This window comes from Protopterus annectens, chromosome 13.part0 (assembly GCF_019279795.1).
Source record: "Protopterus annectens isolate FY-2018-M chromosome 13.part0, PAN1.0, whole genome shotgun sequence".
Lineage (NCBI taxonomy): Eukaryota > Metazoa > Chordata > Ceratodontiformes > Protopteridae > Protopterus > Protopterus annectens.
In genome coordinates, this window is record NC_056747.1 from 344,707,467 (window position 1) to 344,730,032 (window position 22,566).

Consider the following 22,566-nt stretch of genomic DNA (forward strand, 5'->3'; position numbering starts at 1 on the left):
TCAAACCCCTGTTTCAGTGCCATCCATGAAACCTACAAAGATTTTGACTTCAACATTGCCTTCACTGTCTTTGGCACTTATACTGGAATCTACTTCTTCAGTGCCAACTACTGAACCAGATGCTATGATGACTGTCTCGGCACCGGGAACACCAGCTCCGTTGGTCACAGTTCCGACAACAACTGCACCCAATGAAACTTTCCCTTCAGCCCAAACAATAATAATTTCACTGCCGGTCACTTCCCCCCTCCCAACTGCATTGTCTATGGGTCCACTGACCTCGGTGGCAAAGGAGACACAGTACCTAGGACCAGATACTCTCCGTAGACGGATCCATTCTATGGGCAGCCATACAGCCCCTTTTTAGAGCGCCCAGACTCCCCGTCAGGGATATCCATCAGATCATCCAGGAACCTTTCAGAATTAGACATGGTCAGACTTGTGGATCAACTCTTGATGGCTAGGGTGTTGCCCCCACTCAGCAAACCCCCTATCCCTTCTGGAACAGGGGAGATTTTCCCACAGACTCCATCTTATTCTCCTTCTTAGACCCTTTTGGTTTCAAAGTCCCCAGTTCTGATGCTTCTCCCGGTACCAGCTGGCACTGCGCCCACAGCACCCTTATCTGTGGCACTGATGCTTTCCCTATGGACTTCAGCTCCCTCAGATACAAGCCATCCTTGGGGTCGTGACTGATTCGTCTACACCAGAGGCCCCAGCCCTGTGCCGGTCTCCTCTATGGCACTGTATACAATAGTCCCTATGTTGGCGACGGAGCCGTCCCGAGGTTGTCCTTCTCGGTTCTGGGTTTCCATCCCTCTTCAAGTGGGCCCACTTTCCAGACGATGGAAAGGGCACTAGCCTCTGTGGGCTCGCAGCTGGTTCCACAGGCATCGGATCACTCTACACTCTCACTCCCTAGATCACAGTTGACAGTCTGCCACTTCATGACACCGGGTACAGGAGCTGCAAGAGACCCTCGAGCAGGGAGCCCTCTCTCCTGGTTCCTCCTCGGAAGCCCTCGCTGAGGAGGTTCCAAGGAAGAGGTAGTGCAAGAGGAAGCACATCGACTCTCCTGAAGAGTCTATCACAGAAGACACTGATTACGATGACGGGGAAGGTTTCCCAAAATCCCCTCCTGAAGATGTCTCTTTAGAGACATCTTGGAGATTTTGAAGCAGCAAGGGGATTGGAAGTCCACTAATCCATCCGTTGAGGAGTCTGTGTTCTTGCAAGCTTTCCGTACTCTGCCCTGTACCGCCTGGGTGACCCCGCCTGCTGACGCGATCGTTCAGCTCGTCGTGCAGCTCGATTGGAAGAAGCCCGACTTAGTCGAGTCCATCCCCCAGAGACCTGATAAATTTTTATGTCCTCCTGAAAATAATCCCCATTGGTCGAAAGGTTTAGCTGTAGACACTATGGTGGTGGCGGCTTCAAAAAAGGAGCTCTCTGAGGAGAGCCATGCTGTCCATCCCCCAAACAAGGAGTCTCAGGCGTTGGACAGATTAGGGAAGTGGGCATTCGCCTCTCCGACCTTTGCCATTTGGTCGTTAAACTATCTGGCATATTTGGCTAGGCTCCACACAGACCTTGTTGCGGAGCTGTCTGATACACTAGCAGGAGCTGTGTCTGACGAGGTTCGAGACAAGGTGGCCTCACAGTTAGTGACCCTAGAATCTATTTTTAACTCATCCATGAAATTGATTTCACATGCAACCAAAGGGGCAACTAGATCAGCGGGCGCAGGCATAGTTATGAGACGTCATGCCTGGATGCGCCTTTGCGACTTTGCAGATCCCTTCAAGGCTTCCTTTATCGACGCTCCAGTCGAACCATCCTCCCTCTTCGGACCCAAAGTAAAAGACACGTTGGCCAGGTGTGAGCAAGATGGTAAGACTCTGTCTGCTGTAGGTGTACGTTTTTCTAATCCTCAACAGTACTTCTCCAGGAATCAGAGGAGTGGAAAGATGTGGCACAGAAAATCCCAGAGTTCTTTCTGAGACACGTGGTGAGTATACCCCACGGGGCAGAGGGGGGTAACTCTTCCAACTCTTCCAGAAGATGCCCCTTTTGGGGCAAGGGGGGGTCCACGTAATCAGGGATCCAGAGATTCTTTGTCTGGCCAGCCCTACCAGCACTCCTGAAGAGCAGCCCAATTGCTTTCCTGTGGAAGCAGTCGGGGGACGTTTTTCACTGCACCTGCATGCCTGGCTAACTATCACCTCAGATTCCTGTGTGCAGCGGATAATCACCAGAGGCTATCATATCCTCTTCAATTTGTATCCCAAAACTCCAAAACATATTCCAGATGTTCCACCCAGTCAAAGGAAATGCACAGCTCAAGAGATTTTAAAGCTGCTACAAAGAGTCATCCAGTTAGTCTCAGCAGTCCAGAGAGGATATGGCTTCTACTCAGGATTCTTTTTAGTGCCAAAGACAACAGGGGACTGGAGACCCATTTTGGACCTTGGTATATTGAACAAGTTTGTCAAACTAACTAAGTTCCGGATGGTCACGGTTCAGTCTATTCTTCCTTTCTTGGAAAAAGATGATTGGATGTGCTTTATAGATCTTTGGGATGCATATTACCACATCAAAATGGGCAAACAATCCAGAAGATTTCTCTGCTTCTGGCTGGGAGCCAATCATTACCAGTTTCACGCACTGCCCTTTGGCCTCTTTACAGCTCCCGGTGTGTTCAACAAATGTATGGCAGTGGTTGCAACTCATCTAATACTGCAGGGATTCCAGGTGTTTCCGTATTTAGACGATTGGCTTCTCACCGCCCCCACCAAGCGTCTAATAGTAAGGGATCGTCAATATACCGTTGTACAAGCTCAGCAGTTAGGAATTTCCATAAACCTGAAGAAATCTCAGCTGACCCTGACCCAGTCTTTAGAATTCATAGAGGCGATGCTGAACACACTCTCCTGCACAGTTTCCCTGCCCTCACAAAGATTACAGAGATTGATGTCCCAAGTCAAAGCGATACTTCCCTGAGACAAAGTGCCTGCACGAGCAGTCTTTCAGGTCTTGGGTTCCATGGCTTCGACCATAACAATCGTCCCATTGGCAAGACTACATATGAGGATACTCCTGTGGCTTCTACTAACGCAGTGGTCAATGTTGGCTCACCCATTATCCTTCCAGTTATGTCTAACTAACCTGTGCAAAAAGGACTTACTTTGGCGGATGCAGACAGACAAGTCTCTTTGGACCCGACTTTTCTTGCCCTCTCATCCCAAGGCCACAATGACCACGCATGCCTCCCTGACTGGGTGAGGGGGGCATTATCAGGGACGAACGGTCCAAAGCACTTGGTCCCCAGCCGAGGCCAGCCTGCATATCAATGTCCTCGAACTAAGGGCGGTCCTCCTAGTGTTGCAAGCATTCGATCCTGCCCTACCTCCAGGGACTATTGTAATTCAGGCGGAGAACATGTCAGTGGTCTGGTACATCAACAAGCAAGGGGAAACTAAATCCTACCCTCTGTTTTGGGAAGCCATGAGAATTTGGAAATGGGCGATAGTTTCCAACCGCTTTCTGGTAGCAACGCACATTCCCTGGGATTCCAACGTGATTACAGACAAATTGAGCAGGTGTATCCTTCTGCCTCACAAATGGTCCCTCAATCCTTCAGTGGCTTCGAAGATTTTCTATCAATACGGCCAGCCTTGCTGCAACTTGTTCGCCTTGTCCATAAATCACAAGTGCAGAAGCTGTTTTGCCCTGATCCTTATGCCTTTCCTCCAATTCCATTAATCCCGCATTTTCTGAAGAAAGCGATTCAGTTGCAAAGCAAAGTAGTCCTCATTGCTCCTCATTGGCCCCGACAAGTTTGGTTTCCCTTCCTGTGGCCTCACCTAATACGTAAACCATGGATTCTGGATCCAGCTCAGGAATTACTGTCTCACCCTCGAGGTCTACTTCATCTGAACCTGGCCACTCTCAAGCTGACAACTTTGTTTCTACACTTCCAATAATTACCAGGAATAAGAATCTCTCCTTTCCTGTTCGTGACATCTTTTTGGCTTCTCATAAACCATCCACAAGGAAATTGTATCAGGATAAGTGGAAAAGATTTACCTTTTGGGCCCGGGATAACAAAGAAAATCCTCTTTCAGCATCCGTTCCCAAGGTACTTCATTATCTGTCTGAGCTGTTACATTCTGGAGTGGCAGCCTGTACGATTCGAGTTCATCTAGCTGCTATTTCTAATTTTCACAATGGTTTCGGTGACACCTCTCAGACTTCTCACCACCTCTATAAAACCTTTCTTAAGGGAGTCTCTCATATCAGGCCTTCCATTAGAGAACCTGTTGAAGCTTGGAATCTAACTCTTGTACTACAGGCTCTAACAAAACCCCCTTTTGAACCTGCACCCAATTGCGACATTAAATTTCTCTCGTGGAGGTCGATTTTTCTAGTAGCTTCGGCACAAAGGATATCTGAGCTCCAGGCCTTGTGTCAAGCATCCCTATATGATTTTTCATAAGGACAGAGTATCATTTCGGACTAACCATTCTTTCCTACCTAAAGTGATTTCAGAATTTACCATGAATCAGACTATTGATTTCCCTGTGTTCTTCCCTAATTTTACAAATAAAATGGAATACTGTCTTCATTTATTGGATGTCCACAAACAATTGTGGTTTTATTTAGACAGGATGAAATCTTTCAGGAAATCCAACCAGATCTTTGTTTCTTATTCTGGACCTAAAGCTGGAGGAGCTGTTTCTAAGGTTACACTGTCAAAGTAGTTGAGGGTTTCTGTTTGCTTCGTCTACCTTTACAACAATTTGCCTTTGCCTAACAAAATCAAGGCGCATTCAACAAGATCTATGGCAACTTCAGTGGCTTTCTATTGTAGAGCTGCCATGGACAATATTTGTGCAGCAGTGACATGGGGCTACCCAGCATACCTTTATTACTCATTACAAATGGGACTTGATCTTCAGGGGACGAGCTGCTTTGGCTCAGTGGTGCTCAGGAATATTCTTCCATAGGGCCTCCCAGGAAACAAGGTAGTTAGGGACTCTGTCCCATCAGTAAGGAATGAATGAAGATTAACAACATCAGATAAAGAAGTTACATCTTGCCATAACATTCCATCTGTGCTGTTCATCTTCATTCATTCATTAATTACATCCGTCCCACCGTCCCCTCCAGTAGGCTCCTGGAGGTTCTGGATGTGCTCCTTTATCCTGTTTAGGGTATTCGGTGCAGCGAAAGCCTCCGCTTTTACGTCCATTGGGGCAAACTCGATCTGAGGTAATGGGTAGTCTTAGCACGAGAGTTTTGGCTGACGCAAGCTTGGTATATCGGTTGAGTAGGTTCCGAGTCCCATCAGTAATGAATGAATGAAGATGAACAACACAGATGGAACGTTATGGTAAGAGATAACTTGTTTTTTCTTTTTTTTTGCCACTTCTGCTAAAAGATATACTTTAGTTAGCAGACTTCCACGTTTTCTCTACCACTTTTAGGCTTTCCAGGAATTTTTGGCCTACTAAATTCTGTCAGTAAGGAAGTAAGGCATTCTAGGGCTCCTTTCCAAAGAAGATTCAAACAGGACAAACATGCAGAAGGATGTACTTCTTATTCCTGTTCTTCCCTAACTTTATTACACATTTACTCAGTGAGAGTGAAGTTTCATCATGTTCTGTCAAACTCAACAAAGTATGGTAGATAGTTTGGTCCCAAAAGAGATTTTCAAAGCAAATATCGGTTAAAAAAATGGGTCCTGCAAGTGATTTCTGAAGACTGTGCCACTGAATTTATATAGAATATTTCCCGTGAACAGATTTCCTTAAATTACTGTGCAGGTGGCATACATAGCATAACTAACTTGTTCAGTTGTCGCAGATTCAAATTGTTTTTTGGGCAACCTGTTATCATCATGGAATGACATTCTACCTGGTGTTTTGTTTGGTTCCAAAAAAAACAACAACAAATAGATAGCATTTCTGTACTTGTATTCCCTGCATCATCAGGTTTTTGATGGCTTTTATGGATATTGGAACACAACTGCATCTGTCTAGTGGGGAAGAAACACTTAAGTTTTCTTGTGGATCTCTTGTTTTTGTTTCAGCACTCTTCTTTTCTGTTTGGCCCATCCACATTACAGAGGGTCTTAATACATTTTTCTGTTCACTTTTGTCTTCCCAGGGACCCAGTAAATTCAGATTTTTTTTCAGCAAGAAATCATGTGTAGTGCTTGATTCTCCTTTTTCTTTGCTGCATCTTTCAGCTGTAATGAAATATATTGGTTGTCTAGGCAGTTTTCATGTCAGAAAATGGAATCTTACATTGTTGAACCCCTGCAGTCTGAACCAAAACCTGTTAAACTGAAAACTACAAAACATAAAACACACAGAAAATGCATTCATATTACAAGCAATGAAGCACATCCTCCAGCTGCACACTTGCAGGGGTTTCCCACATAGGGACTTGAGCTCTCAAACTTGTCTTACTTGTATGTAGTAACTCCAGTCACACAAATGCGGGGAAATCAGCAAGTTCACAAACTGTGCTGTTAACAGCACTGTTTGTTTTCAAGTTAAATGAAAAGTCCACGCTTCCATACCCAAGAACTTCATATCCAGTGAATTCAGCGAAATTGGCTTTGAAGAAAGTGCATACTCCTGCCTTAAGTATCGCATTGAGAAAAGCTAGGTCAGCCCTAAAGCCATCTCAGAGAATATAGTTTCTAGGGGCAGTTGTAGAATCTTTACTGTCCAGGATTTTTCTTCTGAGAAACAGTGTTAAAATTACCTTTATGAAACGTGTCAACGCTTTGTGTAACTACAGCAAGAATTTACCTCAGGGCTCTGGAGTTTGTTTTCTTGTATCCTTAGGATTCCTCTTGGAAGGCTACATATGAAGAAAAGTTAATGGCAATTTAAAAAACCTACAAAGTGATGCCACAATCCCTGGCAGCATCTTTATCTTCGTCTTCATATCCAACAGTTATAAATGGCCCGGTGTACTGAGCTCAACATTACAGCTTCTCGATCTGTTTGCTTTTTCACTCTTACAACATCACAGTTTCTGATAGCAAATGCTGTTGATTATAATTGAAAACTAATTTGTATTCATTCTGTGTGCAAGGAACCTGAATTTCCAACAAATTTTCTTCACCTCAGCTCATGAAATTAAGGTATTTTTCTATCTGTGAAAGAGATTGAACAGAAAGTAATATTATAAATCAAAAATCGACATGCTAGAATGTGTTTTTTATATAAATAAGGAATAACATGGGTTAGTCTGTTTGCACAGAGGCAGTATTCATCTGACAGTATGCAGCTTGAATCTCTAGGTTGTCTGCCTTGCAAGACAACACAACAGCCTTTCAGAATCTGTCAGAAAGACAGTGTTTTAAACCAAGAGTGGTAGCTAGACAAGCAGGTATTTATTTGGGTCACAGCAATATAGGGTGCCCCTGATGGGCCTCTTTGTAACACTTCACAGTGCTTAGACAGGCAGGGCTTGGTCCCTAGTTCACACTACACTTTCTTTCCTTTTTCTGTATAAAGAAGGTGCTAAGTCCGATTTAGTTAGGGGAAATCTAATCTTGACTGCCCTAGGTTTGTCAAGGCAGCCTTCGTACATGCTGTTTCTTGCTTTATACAGATAGCAACTCCAGTAAATCAACTCCAAGCCTCATAGGTGCATACAGCCCACATTAGTAAGCACCTGGAACCATGGATTTGCACTTTTCAACCATCACCATAGCCAACCTGGTTAAAATGGGCATCCTGAAACAACGTAGCAGTTGTCTCATGTTTACTGGCAACCACCTACGATTTAAACCAGTGAGAAGAGTGTGTGAGAGATGTAGTTATAGTATATTAGAGACCAAGCTCTCACACAAAGCCACAACAAATAACCAACAGGTTGTCAGTGCCACATAACACACTAAATGAAGCACACATAGCTGAGATCAAATGGATAGACTTTCACATGCTGGGGCTCTTAAAAGTAACCTTCCTAAACTTTAAAAGCCTCCTAAAATAAACCCTAGAAAGACGTACCCTCAGCAACCTCACAAACCCGCAACACAGGCAGCACCCACCATGAAACATACATGTAATAGTCCCACTAAGTTCAAAACTCCATAAGGCAATCCTCAGCACAATCCATTATCCTAGTCATAGACAATTCCATAGACACACCAATGCTGCACATACAAGTATATTCAAGGAGAGGGCCATGGTCAGTTGCCTATTACACACCAGGAATCACTACATTACGCAAACACTCAAGTCCTTGCACAATAAGTATACATATGGCACAGTCATAGTCCATGTGGGTGTAAATGACTTGAGACGTACCTCCTTGGACTATATGAAGAAAGACATGATGCAGCTCTTGGAATGTGCATTTCAAGCTGGTATGAACCTAGTCTTGATCAGCATTCTAGTCACCAGGAGTGATGCCACAACGCAAACAAAAGACTGTTTCAGCAATTTACGTAGCTTCTGATGTCATTCTTAGGGAGTACAGTATTTATCAGCCTGGGAGAAGATGGTAGATATTGCCAACTGATTTGCCAGGGATGAATTGCACCACCCTGAAGGCTTTTGTATATTGACTAAATCCTTGCCAAACCCCTTAGTGTCTTTTTTAAGCAATGCCAGTCTTCTGTAGCTTCCATTATAACAAAACAAAATCTGAATAACATTCAAGTTTTGATGCTCAATGCTTAGAGCCTTAACAAAAAAGTCTACTCCTTGTAAGCACTCCTTACTCTGGAACATTGATATATGCATCATCACAAAGACTTGGTTCCAGATCAGTGAAAGCACTTCGTCAGTGCAGGGTTTCAGCATCTAACACACGTTCAGGTCATCCGCATTAGAGAAAGGCAGCAGTATCTCTATAATCCTGATTAGACATTATAACAACATGGAACTTCTCCTTTTCTAATGTACTATTAACAAAGCCCCTTATCATATCATAGCTAACTATAGGAATCCCTCTGCCCACACCTCCTACCTAACTGTTTAGAGTTCCTATGTGTCAAGCCATACGTCATTCTCCTAGGTGACTTCAATTACCCCTCCATAAACCGAGAGACCTATTCCTCCAACATGCATGCCCAGGAGTTTTTGGATGTGATCAGTACAGACTTTCTGGACCAGTTAGTTTGCACCACAACTAGTGTTGATAAAGTCTTAGATTTTGTCCTTACCAGTATGGGGCAGCTTTGCTTCCTGCCAGTTGTGACGTCTTTGGTAAAATCAGACTACAAATCAGCCATATTCACCGTAAGATTGAAGCCTGAAGCACATTCCAATACTCTGATACTCAGAAACTGTGCCACACGTATTGTCAACTCTACACAATTGTGATAGAAAGCCAAACATTATAACAGTAAAGACTTGCTAGAACCCAGGAGAAAAGTAAATTGTATTAAGCACTTTCATCTTTTTAAACACTAAGACATCTTCAAAGTACAAAATATACTAAACTGGGTTCTTCATTTAAAATGATGCGTTTTAGAACAACCAATTTCATACTATCTGAGCATACTTACTCTTAAAAATACAGGTGATGGATAAATTCTCATTTAACCCAGGTGTTTTTTTTTTTTCAGAATTCAACTTCAATTACCAGTCTAGTTCTCGTACCATAAGAACATTTTCCAGTCCCGCTCGCTGTGATTGTCTGTTACTTTTTCTAAATTAAAAAGCACAAACCCATTGAAGTTTTTACAAAGTCAACTATGTTTTGTCAGAACATTAGAGGGGTCCTTTTTGTTTGTTGCTTAACAGTGTTGATCACTTTTCAATGCATTATCAGTTTTTTCCAATGTAAATAGCAGGGCATGATAAACAAGTGGCAACATATACCACCCCAGTGGTGTTACAATAGAAATTACCCTTAGAACCATGTGTCATGTTATTATTGCTCACTGTAACATATTTGCCAACATTGATGTATCTGCATTGCTTACATACACCATAGTTGTACATGTACCCAAGGATTCCTTGTTGTAATCACTGGAGAGGTACTGGACATGTTTTTTTCTCACCATTGTCTCCCTTTGTTGACTCACTCTGCTATATTATTGGTCATATGATGACTTAAACTTGTGAAGGGGATAAGCAGTGTGATTCATATGTTGTTCTCAGTCTATCTCCAGTTTCTTAATTTTCTGCTTTTTTGATGTTGCAAACATGATCCCCTAACTTGTTGAAAATAATGTTATATTCTGTTTAGTAAGATGGAAAAATTAAATCCTCCATAATACTTTTGTTCATATAAATATTTCCAAAAATTCTAGATCAATCCTTTCAGAAAATGAATTGAAATTAGAAGTATATTTTCGTCCTTACCATTTGGATAGTTAAACATCATTAATCTCTTTGTAACCCTCTGTTGCTTGATGCTCTCGCTAAAGAAAGTCATATCCAATTTAATTGACTTGTATTCGAAAAGTTTTTTTTTTATTTTGTAATCTGTTTGGACAAAGTACAGCAGATATAAAAAGTGTACACACTCCTGTTAAAATGCCAGGTTTTTGTGATATAAAAAATGAGACCGCAATAAATCATTTCAAAACTTTTCTCACCTTTAATGTGACCTATAACCTGTACAATTTAATTGAAAAACAAACCAATCTAAATTTATCTAAACAATAAATCTAAACAAATTTATTAAGCGCTTTTGTCTTTTCAGACACTAAGATTTCTTTAGTTTACTGAACTGACTTCCTCATTTAAAATGACATGTTTCAGAATAACCAATTAATTTCTTACTGTTTGAACATGTTTATTCTTTAAAATACAGGTGATGGATAGTTTCTTGTTTAACCCACGTTTTATCAGAATTCAACCTCAGTTGTGAATCTAATCCTCCTCCATAAGAACATGTTTCCAGTCACCCACTCTTTCATTCTTTGTTACTTTTTTAGATTGAAATGTAGTAACAACAGAATTGTGAGATATTAGAATTCAGGAATATACAAACGCAGGGCTTGTAAACAGTGTAGAAATGTCAGTGTAGGCAAATGTATTACAGTGGGCAGTAACAACATGACAGACTGTTGTAATAGTCATTTTGCTTGTAACACCAATGGACTGGTACATATTGTTTATTGTGCCCTGCTTTTTTACAGTGGAAAAACAGATAATGCCTTGAAAAAGTGGATCTGTCAACACTTACGCAATAAATAAAAAGGACTCATTTAATGCTTTTGTAAAACATAGTTTAATTTGTAAAAACTCCAGTAAGTTTGTGTTGTTATCTTAGAAAAAATTAACATAAAATGAGAGAGGGGGTGATTGGAAAAATATTCTTATGGTATGAAAATTAGATTTGCAGTTGAGGTTGAATACTGATAAAAATCTGGGTTAAATGAAAATTTATCCATCACCTGTATTTTAAAGCATAAGCACGCTCAAAGAGTATGAAATTGGTTGTTCTGAAACACATCATTTTAAATGGTCACTTCATTATAACTTATGTTCTGAAGATGTCTTAATATCAGAAAAGAGGAAAGTGGTTAATAAATGTTATTTGTTTTTTTCTGAGTTCAACCAAGAGTTTTCTTTTATAGGGTTTGTTAAATTATACAAAGACTAATTTACTAAAACTGAGTACTGACCATGCTGAATTCTAAAGCCACTTCTGTCTTGGCAACCCCACTACTTAAGCAGTATCCTTTGCTGCCAAATTATATGCATGTGTAACTAGCTGCATATACAGTTCTGCCCATCTCAGAAGCAAATATAATACCAAACTTAAAAATAAACCCTATAGTGGAACCGTACTACAAGCAGGCTGTGTAAATATAAAGATTTATTGCATTCAAAAATAAATCAAATTCTCAAGATGCCAATGACTGTCTTGCTAAACTAAATGAGGAACTCTGGATCCTGATTAAGTAAACCAAAGCCAAATAAGAGGTAAAAACAGCCACCCAGGTGAGGGATAACCACAAAGCCTTCTTTTATCTATGTTAGAAACCAGAGAAACAGTGCCCAGCATTGTACAGAACTAACAGAAAATAATATCCCATACTCAGACCCAGAGGACTTTACCAGTCTACTAGAAGACATATTTAGCCCAAATTTTAACTCCAACCCACTTCAGTATTCTCAGATCACACACCTGCATCAACACCTCCCCTAAAGATCCAAAGGCCAAGTCCTCAATGTGTTGTCTAAGGGCAATAACAGTACTTCTCTGGGGGCCAGACAACATTACCAGGTTGCCTGCTGGTCAGCATTAAACATGACTTGTTAAACCCCCTACAAAGGTTATTCAGTATCAGACTCAAAACAGGCCTCATCACAGATGAATTGAGAGTAACAACAGTTATTCCCTTGCACAAAAGTGGAACTTCATTGGATCCAGGCAGTTATAGAGTCGTTTGCCTGACAAGCCTCCTCTATAAGCCCATGGAAAGGATCATTGTGGGATTAATAAATAAGGATATAAGTAATCCACAGACTTTTGACCCAAGCTAGATTGAATTCATTAAAAGCCTACTTAATCTAGTTGCCCTCTTCAAAAAAAAAATCTACACACCGTGTATCTAGAATTCATAAACATCATTGCACATTTGGGTATTGTACGTAAACTGTCTGAATCTAAATCCCTATGTTGCTGTCCAAGAAATAAGTGTGGATGCCTCTACTTGTTCGAAAAGACCTGGTATACCCCAAGGTTCAGTCCTTGGGTCATTCATCTTTGGTATTTACTTCTCGAAGGTCAAAGCCAATGTTAAAGATTTGTAGTTTCTGCAAACTTGGTGTTGTCATGAATTCCCTAGAGGACACCATTATCCTCCCAAGAGGGCCTGTCCCAAACAAATAGTTGGTGTCACACCCATGGACTAAAACTAAAGGCCAAAACATTGTAACTGTTACATTGACAACACACCTGAACATTAATCCCATAGTCAAGGAATGTAGAGCCCATGTCAACAGCAAGTTGTCCTTTGCTCATCATATGCCCAGTATTGTAAGGAAGTCCTCTTTCATTATGTAGCTTATATCTAGGTCCAGGGATGTAATTATGACACTGTACTCGTCACTCATTAGGCCTGTTATTGAGTATAATGCTCCTTTTGATATGTACTTGTCCAGACACATCACAACTGGAATGACCACAATGTTTCCTTGCAAATAAAATCAAGAGCCTTAACTAGAAAAGCTATGTGCACCAGCTGAAATCCTTGTCCCTCTTTTCTGTCTCATACAGCAACTGAAAGTTGACTTCTGCGTCATGTTTAGAGCTTCAGCAGACCCTGTTCTCTCAGATGTATTACACATTCATGAGTCCAGTGGTGGCATAAACACCCACTCAATAAATCTGAATATCTTCTGCAACATAAGTAGAAAATTTTGCAAAATAGTTATATGTAACAGAGAACTCTGCTTTTCTGGAACTGTATTCCACTCTACATAAAACAAAATAATTATTATAATCTGTTTGAATGTAATTTGGACAAATGAATGAGTAACTACTAATTCTGTCCTAGTTTTGCACCATTGTCCCTCATGAATAGGGAGCAACATATACATTTCCTAACATATCCTCATTCAGCCTGTTAGCTCAAACGGTGAGCTTTAGGTCAGTGTGAATGTCTTGGGGATACATCTGGGTTCAATTCATGTTATAGAGTATTTGTATTTCATTTTGGGAAGGGGTTGGCATAATGGTTAAGGTGTTTACCTCATAGATACAAGGCACAGGGTTTAATTCTGACCTCTTGATGTGGGCTAGAATTAAAATGGTCTGCAAGGGCAACTAGCCTGATACTTGCCTATTAACCTTTGTTGTATGTACCCAAAGTATAAGGGCTAAAAGGTACCATGGAAATGGAAGGCAGGCCTCTTAAAATCCTCAAAGATCAATAGATATATCCTAGTTCTGCCTGTTTCTGTGTTATTTGTACACAAAATATAGCAGTTAAAAATGGAAGTGGAAAGCTGTGCTTGTTAATATCCTGACAGATCAGTAGCCTAGTAAGTAGCTGTGTCTCGAGGGCAGGTTCATTTGGTCTTCGCATGCTAGGGCTGTTATATATGGCCTTAACATCAAGCAGGTTGTTATCTGATGGGACCTTGAATAGTGAATGCAGGAGCATATCACTAGGGGGTTCATTCTAAACACCTTGCTGGGTGAGGCAAATGCCTTTTCAACTACCAGTACTGCCTTTGATTAGCATGTGGTCCAGAGCTGGTTCCCATTACCATAACATCATGGTTGAACCACTTAAGATTATAGCTGTCATAGTACTTGTTTGCCTTTGAGATCCTTTGAAGATTTGGAGGACCCTGAGAGCACGTTTTTGTGAAGCAGGCAAGAATATTGAGTATACTCCCAACTCGTTCCCTCCAAATGGCCTGTCTGTTTCACAGATCCAGTATTTTGGTATGTATACGCCTTCTGTTTGTGGTGAGTGCTTTGCATAGCTGTGTTTCCAGTATTATGATGCGTATTTGTAACATCTACTTTGTTTGGAGGTGGAGATTAGCTTGGGTTCCATTTGCCAGTAGTTCCTACAAATACATACCCACTGTGAATTGATTTTTTGGAAATGTTATGGATTAAAGGTTTGCCTAGGATGTTTTCCTGTGCTTTATTATGTTTAATTTATCTTTCAGCATCCATACAGATTTGACAACAAGACAAACAGCAGCTTTTATCCAGGTGGAATTGTCATCTCAGATGTCACTGATCTTGTTAATAAGCAAACAAAGACTCAAAACACCCAAAGTGGGTAAGTGTCAGCATTGTGGAAAGAGGCTTACTTTTTCTCTGATATTAGTAAAGATTTGTAATTTTATAGTGAGACAGGGAAATCTATAATATTGTCCTAATAGATTGTCTGAGCTGTGGAATCACATTTTTACTGAACCTTTATTTAACTGTAGTTTATTCTTCCCTAAACTTAAAGACGTTTTTACTGTAACAGACAGTAAAGTAATAAAAATGTAATACATATGTAGGGTATATACAAAGTCCTAGTCAAAAGCAGTCGTAATTCATTAAATCATATCTAAGTCTGATTTACAACATTATTTGTCTTGCTGCCAGCAGTACCTTGCATTCTTGATGCAAATTTAATTCTGTTATTCCTACCTTTCATTTTTCAAATTTCATATTTTATTTAAATTTTAGTATATCTATATTACAAGATTCAAGTTTAACAAAAGTTGGTTAATTGCAGATGTTCATCATTCCCACTGCCTCAGTGGCATTTTCGGTTCTCTGCCAAGGTAACCCAGTACTGGCCAGCTTTCAAAAGCTCAGACTTCCTTTCCTCTCTTTTCCTGTGACGGTTGATTGGCTAAGCATTTCCTGAGAGGGAAGCCTTCAGCTGTCACAGGAAGTGAGTGCTGTGTGGTTTTCAGCCATCAAAAGAAAAAAGTCCTTTGACTCTTCACAGGATCCAGTAGTGATTATTGTGGTTTACTGTCTGGGGACCCTCTTCTATTATTTTATTATTAGATTTATTATTTTATTTTTATTTAAAAATTTTAATATGTTATTTTTGTTGGTGTTTACAGTAATTCCTTTGGAAATTTCTGCTTGTAGTAGTATTTATTTGGCTTCTATCTTTGACAAATGCTTGTTACTGTTTCTAAGGAAACTTTTCTTTATTTCTCTGCAGTCAGAACCAGGTATTAATTGCACCTCTCTTCACTGTTTTTGTTCTGCTTTATTTTCATCTTTTAACAGTAAGATATTGCAGAACATGAATTTTTCAGCATTTATGTGTTGTTTACTAAATGTATGGCTTTGCTCTATGTTTTTTAACACTGTATCACTATTTTACCATGAAAGAAGTTATTTGAATGTACTGTGGAGATTTTACTCTCTCTCTCTCTCTCTCTGACAAGAAAGCATAATTGTTGATGTTATGTGATCCTATCTCACCTACATTCTGTACTGATGGGTTCGGAGCCGATCCTCAGCTCCGACTCGGCACGCTATACTATAGAACGAAGTCTCTTATTGGCTGAGCTATCCCATATCCCAGGATGCACCACCACTGCTTCCCCAGATCTCGTTTGCCGCTTTACAGCAAAGACGTGGTCTTGGACTTGGCTGAGCTAAGTGCTTTTTTCTTCAAAGAATTTCTGTCAGAAATTTTTGATTCATATACCCAAAAGCTGTTTTAACAGCTATCGTTGTGTGACTGAGTTTTGAGTGATTTTTCTGGTAAACTTGTCCTTTATTTGAGGGAAAGGATCCCGTTTCAGTTAGAGGGGCCTTGCCCTCGCGCGTGTTGAAGTATTTAGTGTGAGTTTTATTGTAGTGTTATAGTTTAGTTGGGCAAGTAATCCCGTTTACGTTAGAGGGGTCTTGTCCGTATTTACTCTTCTTTAACAAAGTTTTTGAAAGTTTTTGAAGTTAGTAGCAGTGTTTGTGTAAACATGTCGAAAGAGCATAGACCTTCTGGGTTCAAAAAATGCTCTAAATGCAGCTACAAGATGTCCATAACGGACGATCACTCGTTGTGTGTGTATTGTTTAGGCCCTAAACATCTTCAGGAGTCATGTAGCGTTTGTCACGCCTTTTCCTCCCGAGTCCTCCAAGAGAGGAAAAACAAATTGATTCTAAAAGGGCTTATTACACCTTCTTTTGAGGAGGCTTTATCATCTTCCTCTTCACCATCGAAGAAAAAGAAATTGTCTGCTCCGACCAGCCCGTCAGAACTGGCCACAAAGAAATCTCGGCAGGCTTCTCCATCGGCTCCACGGACTTCGGAGCCGAGGGCGGAATGGTCTGCCTCGATGCCTCCAGCCTCGACTCCTCTGGCTTCGGAGCCGACGGCTAGAGCTTCGAGAGGCAGGTCACCTTCATCGGCTCCACTGTCTTCGGAGCTGATGAGAGTTGCCCGCTCAGACTCTTCCCCTTCGGCGCCGAAGTCCACTTCGGCTCCGAGGGAAATTGCTATGGTTGTGGAGTCTCCCTCGGCACCGATATTTATCGAGACGATTCGGAGATGGTCCCCCAGTCCTTCGGAACTGGTGGAGAAGTCGACTCGAACTCGCTCGATCTCTTCTCGGTCTTCAAGAATGTCGGATTCGGACATAGACAGGGTACTTCAAAGGCTGTTTCAGTCTCCAGTCTTGCAAAAGTTGGTTTCGGCTCCAGCCCAGTCGGCTCCGGAGCCGATTGCCCACCCTGTTGTCTTGATTCCTCCAACAGCCTCGGCACCGTTGGAGTCGGTGCTGGTGGAGCCGGTGGAGGTTTTCGGGTCGGCTCCGACCCTTACTCCAACCCTGCCCTTCGGGTCGGAGTTCGGTACACGGACCTCCTCGGTCGGCCCCGGGGGTAACGCTTCGGGACCGATGTTTTCGGTTCCGAGCCTCCCTCTCGGTGCGTCGGCTGCGGGAGTGCCGTCTACTGTTGTGGCCTCGGGGGTCAGACCTTCCCAGGACTCTGGGGGTCCGGCCTTCAGGGCCATGAGGAGTGCTTTGGCCAAATCTTCTTTGGCTACCTCCACCGTCTCTCCGGCACCTTCCCTTGGCAGGGAGACTGTTTCCTTTGTTGTCCCCCTGTCTCAAGACAGCGGAGCCCTGGGGCCTGAGGTCACCCCCATGGGGGGTTCCCCCCTTCCTGGAGGTCCTTCCGATGCGTCTTCGGAGGAACCCCCAAGGAAGAGACAGTGCAAGAGGAAGCACGTCGACTCCCCTGACGAGTCTCTCACCTCGGACACCGACCTCGATGATGCGGAGGGGTCCCCCAAGTCGTCCTCGGATGATGTCTCCTTTGCGGACATCTTAGAAATCCTGAAGCAACGAGGCGACTGGCAGTCCAAACCCCCTTCTGCTGAGGAGTCGGTATTCCTCAAGGCCTTCGGGGCTCAGCCCTCCGCCTCCTGGGTGTCTCCGCCTTGATGAGCTTCTGGATTTGATCTCTCGAGGGCGTGGGAGCACCAGTTCTGTGGAACCGGTGCCAGTTCGCCCCAATAAATTTCTTTCAGCCCCCCCGAAAAGGATTTTCTCTCCAAAGGTGTGGCTGTAGATGCCCTGGTGGTGGCATCTGCTACCCAACAAGATGTGGCAGAGGCGTCTACGTCCATCCATCCTCCTAATAAAGAGTCCAGGAGCATGGATCGGTACGGGAAGCGCACCCTTACTTCAGCAGCCTTTACTTTAAGGTCTCTGAATTATCTGACGCACTTCATCAGACTTCAGAGGGATCTGGTCAAGGAACTTTCAGATACCCTCTCTGGTAACCTACCTGAGCAGTTGGCCCAGACGGTTAGCTCTCAGCTGGCTACCTTATCATCATTATCGAACTCGTCCATGAGGCTCATTTCGTATGCAGCCGAGGGGGTGAGTAGAGCGGCGGGAACAGGTGTTGCTCTACGGAGACAAGCTTGGCTCCGCCTGTGTCACTTTGCGGAAGCCTTCAAGTCTTCCTTTGCTGACGCTCCCTTCGATGGGTCCTCTCTGTTTGGACCCAAGGTAAAGGACACCTTGACCCGCTGTGAACAGGAGGGTAAGACCTTGACTGCCGTAGGGGCACGGTTTTCCACTCCCTTCAGGCCTTATCCCAAGGCTAGAAGAGGGGGGAAAATGTGGTTCCGTAAATCTCAAAAGGCTTACTCCTCACAGCAGGGCGATCCCCCTTCTAGAGGCAGAGGAGGGGGAAATTTTTCAGGAAGATGCCGTCCCAGAGGCGGCAGAGGCCCCCGCAACACTGGAGACCGCGAGTCCTTTCGTGGCTCTTCAACCTTCCAGCATCCCTGAAGGATTGCCCGACTGTGCAGCTCCGGAGCCAGTCGGGGGTCGTTTTTCGAAGCACCTAAAGGCCTGGGAGAGTATCACTCAGGACCGATGGGTGCTCCGAATCATCGCCGGAGGTTACACCATCCCCTTTTCTCAACCGCCCCCACCACCATCCCGGAAAATCCCGGACCCACCACCCAGTCAACGGGATCTTGCAGCCATCGAAATCTCAAAGCTGCTTCAAAAAGGAGTCATCCAACCGGTCCCCGAAGGCCAGACCGGATTAGGGACTTACTCAAGATTCTTTTTGGTGCCAAAAAAGACCGGGGACTTGAGGCCCATTTTGGATCTCAGCAAACTAAACCGATCTGTCAAGAAGTCCAAGTTCCGGATGGTCACCTTACAATCCATTCTCCCGCTGCTGGAGAAGGGTGTTTGGATGTGCTCCATAGACCTCAAGGACGCCTATTATCACATCCTGATAGATCAAGCGTCCAGGAGACACTTGCGCTTCAGCCTGGGAGACAGTCATTTCCAGTTCCGTGCACTGCCCTTTGGTCTCACCACAGCCCCCAGGGTGTTCACCAAATGTTTGGCGGTGGTGACTTCTCACCTGAGAAGTCTAGGATTCCAGGTGTTTCCATACCTAGATGACTGGCTCCTAACTGCCACCTCCAGGCGTCTACTCTTACAAAACCTAGTAGCCACTATATCTCTAGGCAACTCCCTAGGAATCACCTTCAATTGGGCAAAGTCTGTGTTGCTGCCATCTCAGCGCATACGGTTCATCGGAGTAGAGATGGACTCAAAGCAAATGCGGGTCTATCTTCCTACAGAGAGGATAGAAACATTACAGTCTCAAGTTCGAGCCTTGCTCCTCAAACGCCGAGCCGTTCTCCTAGTCCCCTTGGCAAGGTTACATATGAGGATTCTCCAGTGGCTCCTGTCAGTCCAGTGGTCTTATCAGGATCTCCCTCTCAGTCACCTCATTCTGATCACAGAGACATGCAAACAGGACCTTCGTTGGTGGCTTCTTTCCTCCAATCTGGATCAGGGGCGACCCTTCGTTCCACCACCTCCAGTGGCCACATTGACTACGGACGCCTCCCAGGCGGGGGGGGGGATTACCTGGGCAGGTCAGTCCAAGGCAAGTGGCACTCAGACGAGAGTCTCCTCCACATCAACATACTGGAAATGAGGGCGGTGCTTCTATCACTGCAAGCACTACACAGTTACCTCCCCCAGGGCATGATTGCCATTCAGTCCGACAACATGTCAGTAGTCTGGTACCTGAACAAGCAGGGAGGGACCAGATCCTACCCCCTTTGCAGAGAGGCCATGAAGGTATGGGATTGGGCGATTGCAACCAAACGTTCTCTGGTAGCAACACACATTTCAGGGAGATCCAACGTGATAGCCGACAGACTGAGCAGAACTGTTCTCTCCCCTCACGAGTGGTCTCTGAACGACAGAGTGGCAACTCAGATTTTCAGAAGATGGGGAACTCCATGTTGCGACCTATTCGCAACCCTCCTCAATACGAAATGCCAACAGTTCTTCTCTCTCACCCCAGTTCCGGGGGAGATTTCCAAGGATGCCCTAGTCCAAGCTTGGCCCACCGGCCTTCTGTACGCCTTTCCACCGGTTCCCCTTCTTCCCAAGGTGATCTAGAAGGCCATTCGCTTGGAGAGCAAGATGATTCTAGTTGCCCCATACTTGCCTCGTCAAATCTGGTTTCCCTTTCTTCGGAAATATGCATTGGACGGTCCATGGTTCCTGGACCAGGTTCCGGACCTCTTGATCCATCAGTCGGGACAGCATCATCAGTCCCTCCACTCTTTGAGGTTAACAGCTTGGCTCCTCCTATTCCGACCATAGTCAGGAGCCACGCTTTGGACCCGGAAGTCATACATATCTTGTCCTCGGCCCACAAGACTTCTACTAAGAAAATGTATAACAGCAAATGGAAGAGATTTGCTATTTGGGCCCAACTCCGGGTATTAGATCCTATAACTGTCCCGGTGTCAGAGGTTCTGAAGTTTTTAGTTTCTCTGTTCAATCAAGGTTTTTTGGTCTCTACCATCAAGGTTCAATTGGCAGCTATTTCCAATTTTCATGAGAGCATAGACCCACCTTTGATGAGCAACAAGTTATGTAAAGCCTTCATGAAAGGTGCTGGGCTGCTACGGCCTCCAACTTCTCATCCCGCTCCACCGTGGGACCTTAATGTGGTATTAGGTGCTTTGACCTCTTCCCCCTTCGAACCGGCAGCAACTTGCGATTTGAAATTTCTTTCTTGGAAGACTGCTTTACTGGTTGCAATTACATCAGCCAGAAGAGTTTCGGAACTTCAAACCCTATGTGTCAAACCACCATACCTGGTTTTTCACAAGGATAGAGTATCCCTCAGACCGAATTCATCCTTTGTTCCTAAGGTTTGTTCTAGTTTTTGTCTGCAACAGTCATTGGAACTCCCAGTTTTCTTCCCAAAGTACTCAAACAGAGCGGAATACATCTTCCACACATTGGATGTTCACAGACAATTGCGCTTCTATTTAGATAGGACGCACCAAACGCGGAAGACAGATCAGTTGTTTGTGTCCTTTTCGGACAATAAATTGGGCAAAGCCGTCACGAAAGTCATTATTGCCAAGTGGATCAGAGACTGTATCAGTCATACTTACTTCATTTCTAATAAAGAGCTTACAACTACAGTGAAAGCTCATTCTACAAGGGCTATGGCTACTTCGGCAGCCTTTCATTCTAAGCTTGCCATTAGTGACATTTGTGCTGCGGCTACATGGTCTTCTCCTCACACCTTCATTTCTCATTACAAATTGGACGTGGCATCTCGGGGGCGAGCTTCCTTCGGTTCCACAGTTCTCAGGAGTGTTTTCCAGTGAGCCACCCAGGAATCAGGTGTTAGGGACGCTGTCCCATCAGTACAGAATGTAGGCGAGATAGGATCACATAACATCTTTTAGTTATGTACTTACCATAACTTTAGATGTATGGGATCCATCTCGCCTACATTCCTAATAACCCACCCTCCTTCCCCCTGCCTTGGAGATCAGAAGAGACCGGACGGTTCGAGTTCAGCCGTTTCATCTTGAAACACCTGGCAATATTATATCAACAGTCTATGCGTGTGTGCATGTGTGCGGACAAACAAGATCTGGGGAAGCAGTGGTGGTGCATCCTGGGATATGGGATAGCTCAGCCAATAAGAGACTTTGTTCTATAGTATAGCGTGCCGAGTCCCATCAGTACAGAATGTAGGCGAGATGGATCCCATACATCTAAAGTTATGGTAAGTACATAACTAAAAGTTAAACATTATTTTGTGGCAATTTATTGTGGTTGAAGTGTGTGGAGATATTTCTAACACTGTATCTGTACAATTGTTCCTTGACCAGTGATTTTGGATCTGACCCTTGGATCTGACTCTGCCACTTTCTAAAGATTCTGGGATCTGAATTTTGAGCTCATCCCTTACCCACAATGCCCCTGGCCACTACAATACCTCAGATCTCATTTTCCGCTCAACAAGACGTTCAGGATTGCGACGTCTGAAGCTCCTTTGGGGTTGAGTGTTTACTTTCTACTTAAGCCAAGATAGTCTTCTTCTTTTCTCATCTTTTTAAACATTTTATATATATATATATGTGTGTGTGTGTGTGTGTGTGTGTGTGTGTGTGTGTGTGTGTGTGTGTGTATGTGTATGTATATATATATATATATATATATATATATATATATATATATATATATATATATATATGTGTGTATGTGTGTGTATATATACATATATATATATATATATATATATATATATATATATATATATATATATATATATATA

General features: G+C 43.3%; 1 protein-coding gene across 1 annotated transcript in view; it reads left to right on the forward strand.

Moving 5' to 3' along the window:
- Nucleotides 1-22,566, forward strand: part of LOC122787314 (heat shock factor protein 1-like) — a 592,645-nt gene that overhangs the window by 335,694 nt on the left and 234,385 nt on the right. Inside the window, exon 8 of the mRNA XM_044053959.1 lies at nt 14,622-14,737. Coding sequence (XP_043909894.1) covers nt 14,622-14,737 — 116 coding nt within the window. The remainder of the gene's footprint in view (nt 1-14,621; nt 14,738-22,566) is intronic.